At 36.0% G+C, this 18,753-nt stretch overlaps 1 protein-coding gene across 3 annotated transcripts in view; it reads right to left on the bottom strand.

The window, feature by feature from the left end:
• Positions 1-18,753, bottom strand: part of Ccdc122 (coiled-coil domain containing 122) — a 46,283-nt gene that overhangs the window by 17,483 nt on the left and 10,047 nt on the right. The window contains exons 2-5 of one of the 3 annotated variants that reach the window (XM_027390113.2): positions 13,197-13,289; positions 12,254-12,369; positions 4,594-4,992; positions 3,820-3,936 (exon numbers count right to left, since the gene is read on the bottom strand). In XM_027390113.2, coding sequence (XP_027245914.1) covers positions 3,820-3,936; positions 4,594-4,992; positions 12,254-12,369; positions 13,197-13,242 — 678 coding nt within the window. In that variant the 5' untranslated portion in view covers positions 13,243-13,289. Of the gene's footprint in view, positions 1-3,819; positions 3,937-4,593; positions 4,993-6,211; positions 6,265-12,253; positions 12,370-13,196; positions 13,290-18,753 lie in introns of those variants that run through there. The other 2 variants (XM_035452288.1, XM_027390114.2) reach the window with 2 other exon arrangements.

Here is an 18,753-nt window from a genome sequence, read left to right as displayed (position 1 = left end):
ACAATGTTATTGGTTCAGCAGAGTGTGTGTGTGTGTGTGACACTTGTCAAGTGCAGGACAGGGTGCTGGCAGCAGAGGTCTGGAGGGTCAGCCAGAACACCCACATCTGGTTCACAGTGAAAAGAAACTCTTAACTGGCCAATGGATGTTGATGGAGACTATCATGCCAATAGAGACTACCAGGAAGATAGGAACTTAAGCTGCCGCCTGGAAGTAATTACTATCTAGAGTCCTAAAACATAGTGGCCAACACATCCAGATGTCAATAGAAAACCAATTATCATACCAAGAACCAAGATCACAAACCCAGTAAGAAATGACATTCATGATGCACTGACACCTCTGTAACAACATCACAGTTATTTGATGAGCAATTCAAAGCAGTCAGAGGATACATGCTGCAACAGAAAGTCACAAACATGAGAAGATGAACACATGCTTGGCAAAGGATTTAAACAGAAAGAAATTAAAAGTCAAATGGAAATTGAAAGGCCCAAAGATTAAATAACTCAAGTGAAAAAACTCATTGGATCTCTATACAGGAGAGAATAAGGGGAAATATAAGTAATCAAGATGAAAAGCTCTAGAAATTACACAGTTTGTGCAAGAGATAAATTAAATTGAAAAAAAAAAGAAATAGAGTCTCAAAGGCCCATAAGAAGATAACAGAAACTCTATCTCCTATGTGTGCCACATAATCTTACATGGGGATAACAAAGAGAAACTGAAAAAAAATTCAAATAAATAGGTGAAAAAATCCGGAATCAAGAAAGTTAGTGTACCCCAAAACAGGATAAGAATAAATCTAAACAAATACATGACCAAAAGTACCATGAGTAAAACTAAAAACAGACTGTCCTGAAGTTACAAGAAAGAATCGCTTCATCACAACAAATAAGATGTAAACAAGCAGGAACAGTGTGAATGATGACTGACTTCACATTAGAAATGTGGGAGCCAAAAGAATGCCGCTTATTTTCCACTGTGTAAAGAACTGCCAACTCAGAATTCTGTATTCAACAGAAGCACTCCCAAGAAATGGCAGGGATGAAGACATTGCCACAGAGGGGAAAAAGAATTTGCCATCAGAACACTTAGTCTATGAGAAGGAATTTAGAAGTTTTCTAAACAGAAAGGAAATTATGAAAGGATCTTAGAACCCCCAGAAGGAAGGCAGGAAGGCAGGAAGGAAGGAAGGAAGGAAGGAAGGAAGGAAGGAAGGAAGGAAGGAAGGAAGGAAGGAAGGAAGGAAACAAACTAGGAAACTGGAAATCAAAAATGAAAGTGAAAAGGGGACAGACAAAGAATTCAAGATAAAGGGTGAAGGAAATGTCCAAAATTAACTTAGGTGATAGTCACACCAGGCAGAAAGTATACTAAAATCCTTTGGATTAAGTGCTTTAAATGTTAAATTATAGTATTATATTTAGTAGTTTACAAATAAAGCTTTTTTAAAAATTCAGCTGATGAAATTCCAATCACATGGTGAAAGGGACACAAAAGCATTTTCTAAATATGCATGGGAAGTTCAAGGTCTTGATCAAGCGATGGTACTGGGGGCTGCCGAGATGGCTTAGTGGTTAACAGCACTGGCTGCTCTTCCAGAGGACCTGGGCATATGCCTAAGGGCTTATCCTATTACAGAGATTCCTGCACAGCCATGTTTATTGCTACTCTTTTTATAATAACAAATACATAGATTGTAAAAACATATGAATGCTTAGTGTTAATGTAGTATGTACATATGATAGAATTTTATTAAGTTAAAAAGAAAAGTGAAATTATGAAATTTATGGGAAAATGTATAGAATTGGAAAACATTAAAGTGATGTAATCCAGGCTCCAAATGACAAATACTGATCTCTCATATGAAGATCCTTGCCTATCTGCTAATTATTTGTATCAAGGTGGGGGCAAATATAAGTAAAAGCCAGGATAATAGGAAGAGGCCATGAGACTAGAAAAAGGGGCATTTAATGGAGGGCATGGAAAGACACAGAACAAAGTGAAAGGGGGCTATTGGGGGTGAAAGAGTACAGTGGGGAGGGGGGTGGGAGAGGAGGGAGGAAGGGGAAAGAGTCACCAACCATAATGAAATGCCTATGCAAGTCACGCTGGAAACCTAATTTGTAAGATAATTTAAAAATAAAAATGTAATATTATTTAAAAAGAAAATACAAAAAAATTATTAAAGTGATTTTTTTAATTTTTTTGTTTGCTGATTTATTGTTCTTGTTTAGATACACAGGCTTAAATAATTAAGTATTTCCATGTCACATTCTCATAGGTTTCTGTTTTGTTGACATGTTCTTGACTTTTTCTCCTCTTTTATATGTCTTACAAATCATTCTAAGAGCTGAGTTTGCCTTCTCTATTGTAGGAAATCAAAAATATTTAACCATAGAGTTTATGTAGGTATTTTTGTCTTTAAAAATGTTTCTTTAACACAGAGTTAAATTTTCTCTTGCATTTCTTGAATGCTTTTAAGAGATTTTAAGCATAGGTAGTATAAGATGAGAATTCAACTTAGCATCTCTATATACTGTAATCAATGTTGTTGCATTTATTTGTGTGGGGGTGTGGGGTATGGGCTGATGTTGTGTGCTGTGATGCATGTGTGTGTGGGGGTGAGTGCATGCCACGATGGTACATGCATGGAGGTCAGAGGATAACCTGGACTATCAGGGTTTGTCCTTCCTTCAAGGGATGACATTTAGGTTGTTAGTCTTGGCAGCAAGCACCTCACCTACTGAACCATCTCACTGGCACAGTTTAGCTTATTTTGTTTATGCCCATGCATGCACGGGAATTACTTTTAGATCTTTTCTGTTTCATTAATCATTTTTTCTATTTTCACACCGGTTATATACTACCTTATACTTATAACATTTTAATAGATTGATGTATAAAAGAACAAAAATATAAATGAGATGCCTAATCCTAATTCGAATTCCTACTGAACTGTAAGATAAAAATCATAGTTTTTTTTATTTAAAATATGTAAAGGTAAAGACTTTTATCTTAAAATTAGATGTTTTCAAATCATGTTAAATTATTGTTGTCAAATGTGAAAATTATTTTTTATTTGCCATTAACAGCATTCCTTTCCATACTTGTTCTTCATTCATACAAACAATAACCACAAATGTCTAGGGTGTCACCAACATGTTAAGTAATTAGTTTCCTTTTCATTTACCTCTTTTATTTGCTTTGGAAACAGAGTCTCACTATATAGCTGGGACTGGACTCTAATTTGCAGCAATCCATCTGCCTTAGTATCTCCTAAATGCTGGGATGATGGGCAAGAACTTATTCTTGAGAGTTATAAAAACAAAATCAAGTTTAGAACAGCAATGTTTTTCCACTGCCCTTTGCTCTATTTTCAAGATTCCAATATCTGGAATGGTCAACCTTTTTGACTACCTAAGCCTTTGCTTTCTAGTCACTAATTACCAACTGGTTGGTAGACTCAGACCTGGAAGAATTCCAGAGAATTCTAAGGCAAATATCTTTTTTGACATGGTATTACTTTGTAGACCAGGCTGGCTTCAAACTCTGTCCTTCCAAGTGCTAGGATTATAGGCATGTGTCATACCTGGTATAGACCTTATTTGATGTGTCTACTGGCTTTGTTTGAATACTTTCACATATTTGAATGAAGTGCTATCTCTTGTTATATTTTAATGGACTATCTTTAATCAAGTTCTTTCTTCTTCCATAGCTATTTTGAAAATCAAAGTAAATTATGGAAATACAAACACAGCATAAACTTAAGACATAGTCTCATGAAATATTTAAATATAGATAATTAAGACTCACCTCTATTTCTTTTCTTAGTTTTTCATGTTTCTTTTTCTCTTCTTCAATAAAATATGTTTTCTCAGCGATTGAATCTTTTACTGTCATAGTTTTATTCATTAGCTCTGAAATGTCTTCCTGAATATTTGTAAAATTTAAAATGAAAAACCATTATTTACATAAAACAAACCTGGATTTGAAAAAAAAAAAGGATACAAAGGAAAGCGGTAGCTGTGTAAATGATTCTCTGACAACAGTGCAACAGATATTTTTAATTCTCCAGCAAGGAGTGGTAGATATTTTAAGTTGGTTTTCAAAGATTAGTAAGAGGAATACAAAGATGCCCAATGTGCAATCATGAATTCAGCTTGTTTGCATAATAATATTAATCATATGAATTGATTTGGGCTAGATTCATCAGAATAGAAGCCACAGGCTAAACAGTTTTCATGAATTACATTTTCTTTTTTATTTAATGAATTACACTTTCTACAGCAAATGGATTAATTGTTCACTGTGATTTTGACCACACACACACACACACACACACACACACACACACGTATGTATGTATGTATATATATATTCACAGATGATCTACATCTCCTTTAGGCATCTGCACATTTGGGAAACTCTTATTTAACTTATATATCTGTTTGCTATATGTACTTAAGTTTTAAAAATTGTGAAAACAATTTTTGAATGTAGAACTATAGGTATTAAATTAATTTAACTATTATTTACTATATATACTTACAAAAACCAGAAAAGGATTTACTAAGTAACACTACAGACCTGTATTTGTGCTGCATATTTCCCTTGTGGATTTTGGATACTTTCCATAAGATCTTCTTTCATCGTCTTTAGGTTTTTGATGAGATCTCGTTTTTCATAGAGTTCAGTCATGAGTGAGCATTTGCTTTCTATCTCTCCTAAACTATCTTTATAGGCTTTTATTTTTGCATAATATGCATTATATTTTATCATTTGTTCCTCAAATTTTTCTTGGGCTGTTTCTATATCAAATTTAAGCTTTACACTTTCTGAATATAAGGACTTGATTTGAGCTTCCAAAAGTCCACACTGAAGTTTGGAATTCTCCATGGCAACATCTTGCTGGTGCATTTGCCTCTCTGTTTCTTTAGCTTCTGCAGCAGTAGCTACAATTTGTTTTTCAAGATCATGAAGCTCAATCTGCAATGTATTTCATAAATACATTAATGACTAATTCATTATATTCAGTGGAGAGGAAAGTCATTATTTTAATTTGTAATGCACATAAGAAGTCACAACATAAAATACATTTATAAGATATAAGAAAAATGAGTCATAATAGGAGATATGCAATAGCATAATATACACTTATTTTAGAATCGTAAAAGAGTCCCAGTGTTGTATATATATTTTTTGGAGGTGGGGTTGAGACAGGGTTTCTCGGTGGCTTCATAGGCTGTCCTGGAACTAGCTCTTGTAGACCAGGCTGGTCTCGAACTCACAGAGATCTTCCTGCCTCTGCCTCCCGAGTGTTGGGATCAAAGGTGTGCGTCACCACTGCCCGGCCCAGTGTTGTATATTTCTTACTTGCTCATTTAATTCTCAAGTCTTAAATTTATATAACTTACCATCTTATGCATAAAAGAGACATTTGGTCATTTTAAAAATGCATTTATAGGTACCAGAAGTATTCATTCAAATAAAACAGTATGGTAAAGTTTATATAGCCCAGAATTAAGTTAACCTAAAGACTAGGTTCCAGTGCCTTTACTACTTTTTAACAGTCTCTAATTACCCCATCCATACCTCTAACAGGGTCAGCTTTACTGTGCTGCCCAGGTGAGATGCAGGGTCCACTTTCCTAAGACATCTAAGAAATACAACAATAAGTACATCTAGACGATGGAGGGCTGGGAACACCTCTCTGCTGGTGGTGGGAATGTAGGTAAGTTCAGCCACTATCAGAGTCAGTTTTAGTGCTCCTCAAAATGTAAAACAGAACTGCTATGTGATCCTGCTATGACACTCAGGTTTATACAGAAAAAAAAAATACAGATTAACAGGCAACAGGAAAAAAAGTAAGGAGATGGAAGGAAGGTGAGGCACAGATGAGTTGCCAACACCCCCAACAGTTATCATCGTCATCACTACCATACAAAAGATAAAACTGAAGTTCAGATATGTTAAGTAAGAAAGTCAACAAACTCTGGAATCCTGACTTTGAACCTAGGCATGCTTGATCCTGTGGTTTATGATTTTTATTTTATCTGCTGGATCAATAAATATACCAGGCACATCTTTTTAAAAATATAAGTAGATCTAAAATTTAATAAACAGAAATGGAAGTTGGTAAGAATGTTATATCTAGCAAAGCCTTTTTCAAATTGAGAGATAAATATATTTCAAAGCAAGCACAAACCAAGGAAAATCATGACCACCGGCCCTTTACTCCTGAAGATATCTGAAGGAATACTGTATAAAGAAAAGAAAGAAAGACAATCTTAATAATGACAACACAGTGAAGAATCAATTTCAGAAGAGGGATGGCTAAACAAAGGAATCCATCATATGCAACTCAATGAACTAGTAACCCTGATACTGACATGAGGGAAAGTACAGAACAATCATCCAATCAAACAGAAAAATAACCAACAGAATTATGGGAATTAGTAAACATCTGTCTATAATAACCTTAAGTGTAAATGACTTCAACTCCCCAGTAAAAGGACATGGGTTATCTGATAAAAAAAACAACTTTCTGTTGCCTCCAGAACAAAACTTTAGTGGTAAGGACACCCACAGACTGCCAATCAAAAGATGGAAGATAATCTACCCAGCAAACAGAAACTGAAAATGAGTTGGCATATCTATTCTGGTACCTGATAAAGTAGACTTTGAGCCAAAATTATCCAGAAGAAATAAAGGAGACCACAACATATCAATAAAAGGAAAATCAATAATAAATATAAAATAATTGTAGGTATGCATACATGAAACATTGAAGCCTCTATAATAGGCATAAAATGTCAAATGGATATTACTACAGCAGTAGTGAGAGATTTCAATCTCTCTATATACATCATACAAACTAAAACATAGCACAGTTAAAGTTAAATATAAGTTAAATTATATCAAAAATCAAACAGACTAAATAAATAGAGAATAGTCCATCCTAGAGACAATAAACACACATTCTTCTCTGTGAACCTTCTCTGAATAGCCAACATTCTGGGGCACAAATTAAGTCTTACCAAATACAAAAGAATCAAAATAAGTTCCTGTATCTTATCAGGACATAGTGAAACAAAACTAAAATTTATAGAAAAATATAAAAAGAGTACAGAAATATATGGAGATTAAACTGTTTGGAATGATGAGTGAGTCTTTGGAGAAACCAGAGAAGAAATGAAAAGTTCCTTGAATTGAACCTTAGAGGGTTGAATAATGAAGGTCTCCCCATAGGCTAGGGCATTGGCACACTTGGTACACTTTTAGGGAGTTTTAAGTGGGGTGGTACAGCCTTACTCAAGGAAGTGCATCATTGAGGAAAGACTTTGAGAGTTAATAGTATCTCTCCACTTCCCATTCACCCTCTGCTTCTAGTTTTAGTTGAAGATGAGATATCTCAGCTTCCTGTTCCACTTACCTGCTGCCATCCCTCATAGTCATTGTGGGCTCTCCCTCTAGAACTATAAGCCAAAATAAACTCTTCCTTCAGTTGAAAACATCAGGTCCAGAGGCAGGTTTTATTACAGCAAAGAAAAGTAACTAATGCAGAAGTGAAAATGAACGCACAACTTACTAGAACTTTTGGGATATGGCTAAGGCAGTTCTAAGAGAAATGGCAGAGCCATCTCAACTATACATGCACATTCAGCAAATACTCGAAACACACCAAACACACTCCTCTCACAGTTCCACTGATCTCTGTAAGCTGTACTGTTTTTCACCTGGGTAGCCAAAAGCTGACCATTTTCATTTGCCTCTACATTCTATTTGTTAACAAAACTAGATGATTGGGACATCAAAATAAAATCTGAAATTTATGGATAGGATGTAGCTCAGTGGCAGGACATTTATGTAGCATGAGGATCTGGGTCCCAGTACCAATAAATTAATAAACAAACAGATAAATACATCAAATGTATTTCTGACATACCTTTATCATATATAATACAGCCTTACTTATAACTCATCTTATTTCCATTCCTGTCCCTCATCACCAGCTAGGTTCCATGTGCAAGCAGAAAAATCTTTTTCAAACATAAAGCATTTGGCATGCTTCCCTGCTCAAGAGCCTCTCATGGTGTCCTGTCACATTAATGACGCCATTTAAATCCCTGCAAGTGCTTTATAAAGCCATGTATACACTAACCCTAATCCCTATTTGCTGCCTCGCCTACTCATTTACTACAGTCTTGTTTTCCAATATCCTTCCTTCTTTTCCAACTTCGATTATGCTCAATTGTTCCTAATTAAATGGCTGATCCATCTGTCATAAAAATCCTCTGTCTTTAAGCCAGCAAGATCGGTCAGCAGCTAAAGTGCTTGCCTTGCAGGCCTGACAACATAAATTCATTTGGAAGATGACAGGCAACTCCACAAAGTTATCTTCTGACATCCATAATGCACTATAGTATGCGGGTACCTGAATTCACATGTCATACAAACATGCAATAATAACATGCAACAAGTCTTTTTCTGCCAGCTCCCAAATAACAACACTGAGAATTTTTATTAAGTTCAAAAGCTTGGCCTTTAGCTTAGGCGTATCTCAACTAGCTCTTACAACTTAAATTAACCCAGATTAATCTATATCTGTTACATACTACCCCTACTGCATCCTCCAAGTCCCCTTGAGTCTCCTGTCCCTTGATTCCTCTCCTATTCCTTTAACTCCTAAGAAATACCACCTATATTATATATCCTGCCTAGCTATTGGCCATTCAGCTCTTTATTAAACTAATCACAGCAATATATTTTCACATAGTATACAAATATGCTGCAAATATAATAAACAAAACTTGTTTAAAATCTTATGCCCACTCACATTCAGTTGTCATTATTCCTCAGGGGAGTCTTGGTTAAATCAAAACAAGAAATAATTAGTCACACCCTCCCTATTACTCTCAACATATTACCCTATCCTATTTCCTTTGCAACATATCAATCTGTAACTCTCCTTTAATTTACTTATTGTTTTCTTCCTCTATTAGAAAGCAAGAACTACAACTACAAGAACCATGTCTGCCTTCTTCATCACCATCTTCCTCTTAAGACAGTGCCTGTTACATAGAAGCTCAATAAATGTTTATGAGATGATGAACACACATATAAGAAAAGAGAACAGATGTTCTGTTTACTACAACAAGCTATCAATGATAATAGCATGTTAACTTGGTTTAGGTAGACACAACATTTCTACCAGTGAGGTCACCTCTTTTCTTTCTTAAATTAATGCAACAGACCCTTCTATTTTGTTACTATCTTTAGCATGTTTTCTTTGATCTACTTCCACCCTTAAACTAGAAATATATTGCTACCACCACCTCTCCTTTTCTCCCTTTGACCCACTGTATTAAGATACAATCAAGGTCAGTAAATTCCAAATCTTTACATGTTGAAATCTGATGGATTTTGACTTCTAAATTTTATCTATCTATCTATCTATCTATCTATCTATCTATCTATCTATCTATCTATCTATCTATCCATCCATCCATCCATCTATCTATCTATCTATTTATCTATGTATCCATCCATCCACCTACCTATCTGTTATCATTATATGATGTGTAATGACAATGTCAGAATAAATTGAACTGTTTAGATCTAGTTGGTATTTGGAGAATTAGAAAATTGGCTGTTGGTGCTGGTAGAAAGTAGTTCAGGCATATAAGAATTCCAACATTGTTGCTTAAAGTTGCTTTGGCCATTTGTAGATTCTTTGTCTCTCTATTCAATTTTAGAATCAGCCGGTCAAAACAAAATTGAGGTAGGAGTTTTGCTTGAGATAGTTTTTACTCTATTTATAAATTTGGGAGAACTAACATTTTAATGATTAATGAAAATGGTATAGCTTTCCATTTTTTAGGTCTTTAACTTTTCTCATTCATATTACCTTGTTTAACCATTTGCCAAATTTATCTCTAATTAACTGCACAGTTTTGGCATCATCATAAATGACGTTGTTTTAAAATTTTCTGATCATCTCTTGCCCATAAATATACCTACAATATAGTTTTAAAATATTAATCTTGACATTCTATTACTTTAAAAATTCTCTTATTAATACTAATGGCCTTTTCTGAATTCTTTGGGATTTCTCTAAAGGTAACGATGCCATGAATTAACTTTTTAAGAAGTTTACTTTATCCTGCCTGGATACATTTGTTTTCTTCTTCTTTCATGGTGCACTGATTTGAATTACTGGTACAATTTTGAATGGAAATAAAAGGAAGCACCTTGCTCTTTGTTCCTGGTCACTAGAGGAAAACTTCATTTCAGCTTCAGGCATATGGTTGTTCTTACACAGATGTTGTGTCCTTTAGCCTGAGGAAATTCTTGTCCACTCCTCCTTTGCTCAGTTTTTGTCCTAAGTAGGTGTTGTATCAAGTACTTTTCATGGACCTAGAATTCTCTTTCTTTAACAAACTTTTTTATTGACTCTTTGCTTTAAAATCCATTTGGATCTTATCAATTTCAGAATAAAACACAAGTCTCTTATCACTGTAAATAGCTTCCACCATTTCTCCAAACCTTCTCTATGCTATGCCATTGTCAAAGTACTTCTAGTGCTGTGAGTACACCAATCCTACATCAAGCCTCTGTGAACTCTCTGGAATATTAGCCTCCTGACCTTGTACTCTAAAACTTGTTCCAGGTATTCAATATTCCAGCTGTCCTTTAAATCTTGACTTTGAAAGATCACTTCTTTAGTGAAAAGTCTTTCTTGTGTTAAATCTATATGGGGTTCGTGCTTCTAACAATGACGATGCCAGGTGGCATGAAATTACTTGTTTGATTTTTCTGTCTCCTTCCCTACAGGTGATGAACAACGCAAGAGTAAACACAATGTTTTGTAAAATTTTACTCAAAAATAGGCTCTCAGCATAAATAATGTCTGAAGCTTTATAAAAGGAAGTCATAAAATCTCTTTATAGAAATCTAAGACTTTGCTTTGTATTATATTCTACTTTGCAAATATATTTTAGGAGTGACAAACATCACAAAAATACATATAAACCATCAACACATTTATTACCATTATGTATCTGTGACTACATTAATACTTAATAAATGTCAAAATCAAGTCCTACTGCCCACTGTGGTCCCCAAAATGATACTTACATATAATTACAAGCTTACTCTAATAGTCACAAAACCCTTACAGCCATACCTCATTATTCTCCTCCATTTTACAAAAGAGGAGGAAAAAGCACTGGAAAATAAATTGTAGAACTAAACATGCAAACCTGGCTGTGAAATCAGGATGGTTCCATTCTGGAACCTACTCTTTTAATTTCTACAGTCTATGTAATGACACCTTTACATACATGGTTTCCTTTCTCTAGTCACATTCATACAGTGTATTATGTCTCACACAAAACCAAGATGGCCCCATCTTCCTTGCAAAATGATGAGAGAACATTATGAAGAGGAAAGAACTTAGAGCAAAGCTACTTGAGGTGGTCACTGACAACCAGTTACTCAGACTCCAGAGCTTACATGGTTTTACTAATTTACTTCAATTTATGGTTTTATGGAACAACACCATAGGATGAATTTTAAATGATTATATGTGATGAGTTGGGTTTTATGTACTTACACTATAGCTATAATGACATTGTAGATACAATGGCACTGCATGGGAGTGTGAAAAACCCCATTCGTATAGACCACTTTGGGAGAACAAAAATCTTGAGGGAATAAATATGAATTTAAAACAAACCTCTCAATACTATTATTTACTTTGTGGTAGTAGTGGTGGTACTACTGTTGGTGGTGGTGGTGGTGTGTGTGTGTGTGTGGTGTGGTGTATATGTGGTGTATGTGTGTGGTGTATGTGGTGTATTGTGGTGTATGTTTGTGTGTGTGTGTGTGTGTGTGTGTGTGTGTGTGTGTGTGTGTGTGTGCGCGCGCGCACGCGCGCATGCATGTATGCATGTACATGAATGTGAAAACTAGAGAACAGCCTCTGGTGTTGTTCCTCAAGGACCATGTATTTTGTTTTATGGGGCAGAGTCTCTCACTGGCTTTGGCCCAGGACAAACCTTTCTCCACATCCCACCATATTTGGCTTTAGTACATGGATCATCAAACTCAGATTCCCTTGCTTGTGTGGCAAGCACTTTACCAACTGAACTATTCTCCCAGTCTCTGGCTATTCTTTATAAGCTACATTTCACTAAAAATTCTGAAGAAGTTAGAGACATTTCAAAGATTATATGAAATTAGTTACCTGCAATTGGAAGAGAACTTTCTTATGTTTTTCTATTTCTGATGTTTGTGATTGTTGTCGTTTTGCAACTTGCTCTACAGCATCAGTTAATGAAGACGTGTCTTCTTTGCTCATAGCTACACAAGAGAATAAACTACTTAATAAAAATTGTGGGCATTTTAAGAAAGTCATATTTATTTCTATAAATCCATTAAAAACAATGTTTTTTTCTTATAAATAGCTAAATTTAGAATTGATAGCCCCTCTTTTTGGCCCTAAGCAAAATCAAGAATAAGGCAATAGTAATGTCATTTCAAGGTTGCTTATCTCAATGCTGTACCAGTTCTTTATAGAAGAGAGTAAATATGATTGTCTTACTTTCTTAATCCAGAACTCTCACACATGTTACAATTACAGTGCTACTATAGTAAGTGAAAACCACTTAAAGCGGATTATTTTTCACTGTAGACCAGTTTTTTAATTACTTATTTTTTGAAATTATAACTCATAAACTCCTTCAAGCCACCCTGTGTACTCCTTTACTCTTTTTCCAAATTCATGGCCTTTTAATAATTTAATTGGTATTACATGCATATGTGTATATGTATATATCATAATATATACATACACACATACATACACACACACACACAAGTACAACCCACTTGGTCTGTATAATATAATTTGTATATATGTTTTCAGGGCTGACCACTTGGTACTGGATAACCAATTGGTGTGTTCTAGTCTGGGGAAGACCCCCCTCCCACATACTCTCAGCATTTCTTAGTTGTGTAGTCCTGTTTTTTAAGTATTACATAAAGCATATAAACCTTGTATATGTCTATTCCTGATGAAATATGACTGCTTCCTCCTCTTCTAAATTGCTACCAATTTTAACACCATGGACCTTCCATTCATTTTCGTCAGTGCTGCTAATATTCCAGCACTTACTAATATTCCTCACCTTTTTTAGGAATGCCTTCATCCTTCCTTGCTTTGTCTTCTGACATTCTTTGTCTATTAGTTCCTTTCCCTGGATTAGCTGCCTTCTTTACTCCTACAAAACAATATAGATAATGTCTCTCTTTTCTTTTTTTCCTGTCAAATATTCATGATCCTAATAGTTGCTAAATACATTACAAGAATGATTAAAGACTGTTCACTATTAATATCAATAATTAAACACAATAATTAAGTAATTCAGAAAGAAAGAAAAACCATATTTAAATTTTGGTTCTTCTGCTTTTCAGCTGTCAGGAGCTTGAGGAAGTCTTTTCTTTTATCTTCAAAGTCTTTATCTGTGAAGCCTCATAGGGTCAAGGTAATAATTAAAGATATTATACTGCAATCATATATGTATACACACACATGCAATACCTGACACACACTGAGTAATTATTATGGATTAGTAGCAGGAACTTCCAGTACTGTGTTGAAATACATTTTAACCAGCACACATAAGAAATGATTCTAAGAACATTTAAAACTTTCTGTCCAGTGTTATTTTGACCAGGATAGGTCCTAAGCAGGTTTGAAAAACATATTTGTTTACCTTTTATTTAGGTGGTCAGGTGAAGAAATAAAGACCTTATTCCATCAAAACATAAAAAGAAGAAAGAGAAAGAACGGCACTAACACCAGAGTAGCATGGTGACAGATCTGAGGTCATTGCTGGTTTCAGGAAAACCAGCATCAGAGGAAATGACACAAGTCCTTATGATGAAAAAGTGGACTCAATGCCAACAAATACTGTTGAGATTAGAAGCTACCACCTCCTATGGATGAGGAAATTTCAAGTTACTTGACTAATCATTAGCAAAAACCCAAGATTTTTATAAATGTTGTAAATCTAACCTGTACTAAAGTGATTCCAAACCTTCCAAGAAAAAAAATCCTAAATGTCAAGTATATGCAAGGAAACTTCCACAGAGACATTTCAGCAATCACTGAGCTATCTTTTCTAAGGATTAAACACACCACACACAGAGAGAGAGTTACACATGCCTTCTAAACTAAAACTTAAGTGGCTGAGATGTGTTACATAAAAATAAGAAAGAAACTCAAAATTGGATTGCTTCTGAGGTGAGGAGATAGAATCCTATGCAGAAATATCTTACAAGTGGAAGAAACCCTGGAAGTTTAGCCAGCAGATTGTCAGAATTACGTGAGAAGTTACGATTCTTTCCTATATTTTCCTGTCACTTCCTTCTAATCTTACTTGGATCTTCCTTCATTCCTGATGTCTCCTTGATTCTCAGTTCATTCCCTGTTCACACCTCTGCTCTATGTCATTCCCTCATCACACAAAGATTAGTATTGTGGATTAGTATTGGTGGATCCAAACCTTATATTCTCTAGCTTAGTTGTTTCATTTTATGGGCAAAGACTTCATCCTTAATTTTACCTACCTGCCTTAAAAACGCATTCTTCATACTTAATGCTTTCAACTGACTATAGTGCTAAGTGCTTCTGTCATGCCTACTTGTACTACATGCTAAGCACTTCAGATTTTTAAGCCTTATGTATAACATTTGTAATGATAACTCTTTACGACAGACAGCGGCCTGAGTCTCGCTGCCTATGTTAGGGCCCCCAAATAACACACAGAGATTAATATTAGTTACAATGTTGCTGGCTAATGACTAGGATTTCTTATTTGCTAGCTCAGTCTTAATTATCAACCACAACTACTAATCTATATATTTTTACAAGAACTTATCTTATGGAGAATGCCAGCCTTATGTGTCCTCTCTTCCTGGGATCACATGGTGACTGCCTCTTTGCTACATTTCCCAGAATCTTCCTTCTCTCCTAGTCCCCCCTAACTTGCTTCCCTATTGGCCAACATTGCTTTATTTATCAACTATTAAGACAAACATATACACAGAAGTACTTCCCCCATCAAATATTATTCTATTCTTGGTAGTGTTCTAAGTAGTTATAGATGAACTCCTTTGACTCCATGAGGTGGATATTTACCAAAAGCTCACTGAGGTACAAATAAGATCAAGGAATTTATACAGTCAGCTATTGTGATGTGAGTTGAATTCATGTAATTTGGTACCAAATCTCATAGTTTCATAGTTTTACTATTTCAGGAAAATAGCTCCAGCACCCCAATTTGCATGATTCACTAGGGAAGCCAACTTCATTCCCTAAGTTCCTATTAGGTGACCTTATCTTCCTAGCATGTCTAATCTCTCCCCTCTGAACTAGTGCCACTTGTAAATCTGCCTAAAGCTGGACACTGGTCCCATTACACTCCATAGCCCTCCTAACTCAGGCTTTAGGAGAAGCCTTCAGACTTTCAAATCATTCTTTACCATGAAGATGTATTCCCGCTGAGCCTGGTACAATCCCTATTTGACGTAGTTTCATGCTCCAACTCATCCTTTGTGTTTCCCAGAGCTCGAGCTCCACCTTCTGCAAACTCTCCAACCTCTTTTCTGAGCTTTATCTTTACCTTTTTGCTTTAAATGAAAGGCAAGACATACTGCCTTTTCCATAATTCGCTAACTCTAGGAATGTCCTCAGAGACATTACTCTGCACATAGTCTCAAAATACTTTCCTTCTTTATCTGGCTATATGTATTAGCCAAAATCTAACCAACAGGAATTCCATCACACATTAACATGATCTCCTTCAGCTAGCAACCATTTTATAGCCAAGCCACTTGCTATCCTCTTCCCTCCTCTCATTCTTCTGGAGTCAAGCATGCTACCTTTCGAGCACTTGTGCATAGTATCTATGTCCTCCATGTTTCCACATCCAAAGGACCAAGTCAATCTTCCTGGTCACAGTATGGTGCCTCCTCTGAAACACAATACATTGTCTCTTTTGCTGGTTCTTTTTATCTTCCTTGCTTTTGATAGAGCATGCTCGTGCTTGGTCTTCACCTGCCTTTTTTCTGTCCCTCCTAATACAGTATGCCACCCAGTTCAGTGCTTTGAGATCCAGCCAGTGGCTGAGAATTCCTAAATCCACATCTCTAACCTAAACATCCTTCTTGAGTTATAGATTTAGACCAGACTGCCTACTTCATACCTCCCCTGGAATTTTGAATGGGCATTTCAATATTCAAATTAAACTCTTGGTCTCTTTGTCCCCTCCCACAGCACTACTGAACCTACTCTTTCATAGTTTTCTGTATACCCATAATTAGAAGTTCAAGGTTGTTGTTCAGAATTCAAACCCTATGTTATTATTACAGAAGCCTCCAGAAAGATGTAGAGCTTGGGCGATCTAACTAGACTTGCCAAAGATAAAGAGAGTTAACTCTTGGTGTTCATTACTCCTTTGGGAAATCCTTAAAGATATCCCACGAGCAGGATGCCCAAGGCTAGATGCTGGAATTCTTTCTGTAAAACTTACTGGTCACCTTGAAGTTATACTGGAATCCAATCTTCCCCTGACACTTCCAAATACTATGTTAGCAGGGAATCCTTCCTAATAGCTCTCCCTAAACCATGACCCTATTCTTTCATCCTGTTTCCTTGCTTTGTTCCCTCCTTGTCTCTTTTTCTTTCTCCATGTGTATACACATAGGTGGAGGCAGAGGTAGGTAGTTGTTAACGTGTATCTTCCCCGGTAACTTTCTACAACTTTTATTTTTTTGTTTTGAAATAGACTCTTGCTGAACCGGAAACTCACTGGTTTGGCTGGACTGGTTGGACTGGCTGGCCAGCATGCCACAGGGACCTTCCTGTCTCTGCCTCCTAGTGTGATATCACAGGCATATACTACTATGCCTGACTTTTTATGTGGGCTTTTCAGGAACTGACTTATTAGGTCTTTATGTATGCAAACACTTTACTGACAAGTGTTTCCAACCCTATTTTGCTAAATAGAAGTTATCACAACTGGCATCTTTTACATTTGTTCCTTTACTATATCCTTCAGCCAAAAGTTTCAAAAGGGTAGAGACCTAGAAATGCCTGGCACATATTTTAAGTTTAGACCCATAATCTATCTCTACTTCACCATATTTTGCTCCTTGAAACAGTTCTGATTGTGCCCATATTATAGTCAATATTTAAATTAAATTCTAATTCAGATACCATCTTCTTTAAAATAGGGCCCAGGCCTTGCCCCAAATGATGTGACAGACTTGATGATCCCGCATAGAAGGCCTCACCCTCCCTGGGAGCAGAAAGGGGATGGAATAGTGGGGGTCAGTGGGGGGCATGCAAGGGTGGGAGGGAGAGGGAACTAGGATTGTTATATAAAATAAGGTTGTTTCTAATCTAAATTTAAAAATATAAAAATAAAATCTTGCTTGATCTCTTTTTAGTATAATTGTTTCTCTACATACTATGCTAGATAACATTTTAAGTTCTACAGTGAGATAGAGCTCATTTTGGACATAGGTGGTATGATTTACTAACCATTGCTAGACAAAGCATTCATCAAGTTCATGACTATTCAAAAAATCGTTCTTACAATTTTCATCATTTTATTCTAATTCCCCCATGAAGGCAAATAGTATTCTACTCTTTTCGCACTCTCTCAAATATTTGATAGCATAACATAAAGAGTGAAGAACATTGGACTCATATGATAAGAAATAAATGGTATTTCTTGTTCTTTATTTCTGAATCATGAGTCAACTTCAGTTGAACTACTCTTATATAACATTTAGTTACATCAACTATTCTTGAGAAAATTGTGGGGCTTTGTGTGTGTGTGTGTGTGTGTGTGTGTGTGTGTGTGTTGTTGTTGTTGTTGTTGTTGGTGGTGGTGGTGGTGGTGGTGGTTTAGTTTTGTTTTGTTTTCTCTATCTCTATGGTGGAACCTAAAAAAGGAAAGAAAAAAAAAAAAGGAAAGAAAGAAAATAAAAGAATCTACTGCCATCTACTGATAATTCATTAGAATTACATAAATTGATACACATTTATCCACTTTTTGAAAAAGCATATTACTAGACTCCATCCAAAAGAAATTCATAAATCAAATCATTGAAAGATTTACTATAGTGGAGGCTTGGAAGATGGCTAAGTACTTGGCCTAGATATATCATGAGATGGAAGGACAGATTTCCACTATCTTTCTGTCCCTCATATGATCTCTCCAGTCTCACCCTCAGCCTTGTAGCAGACTGCTTGCAGATGTCCCTCTTCCCATGCTACCTTCACTCCCTGGGGACTCCACCCCTTGGAGGGACCCAGTTCAGCTCTCCCCTGACCACAGGCTTCTAACTCATCTGCATTCCTTTGTATCAGCAGCAAATACCCAGAAACAGTTTCTACCTTGGCCCCCCAATGGCCACAATAGGTTGTGACTTAGGTAAGTGATCTTCCCTATCCCTCTGGTCCTTAGTTATTTCCTGACCAGACTTACCCATAGTCCTTAGCAGCATTCATCCATCTCAACATCATTCACTGGAGACCGTGCCTCTTGATACAGATCCAGGATCCCCCTAGATGTTTCATCCCTATCTCTCCAGACTTATTTCTTTTCCTACCAGAGCCTACTTGCCATAGCCTCTCCTCCTACCACAACTCCACTCCCTGGAGACTCCATC

This window comes from Cricetulus griseus, assembly GCF_003668045.3.
Source record: "Cricetulus griseus strain 17A/GY chromosome 1 unlocalized genomic scaffold, alternate assembly CriGri-PICRH-1.0 chr1_1, whole genome shotgun sequence".
Taxonomy (NCBI): domain Eukaryota; kingdom Metazoa; phylum Chordata; class Mammalia; order Rodentia; family Cricetidae; genus Cricetulus; species Cricetulus griseus.
The sequence above is the reverse complement of the archived record's forward strand: the minus strand, read 5'-3'. Positions and strand labels throughout refer to the sequence as shown.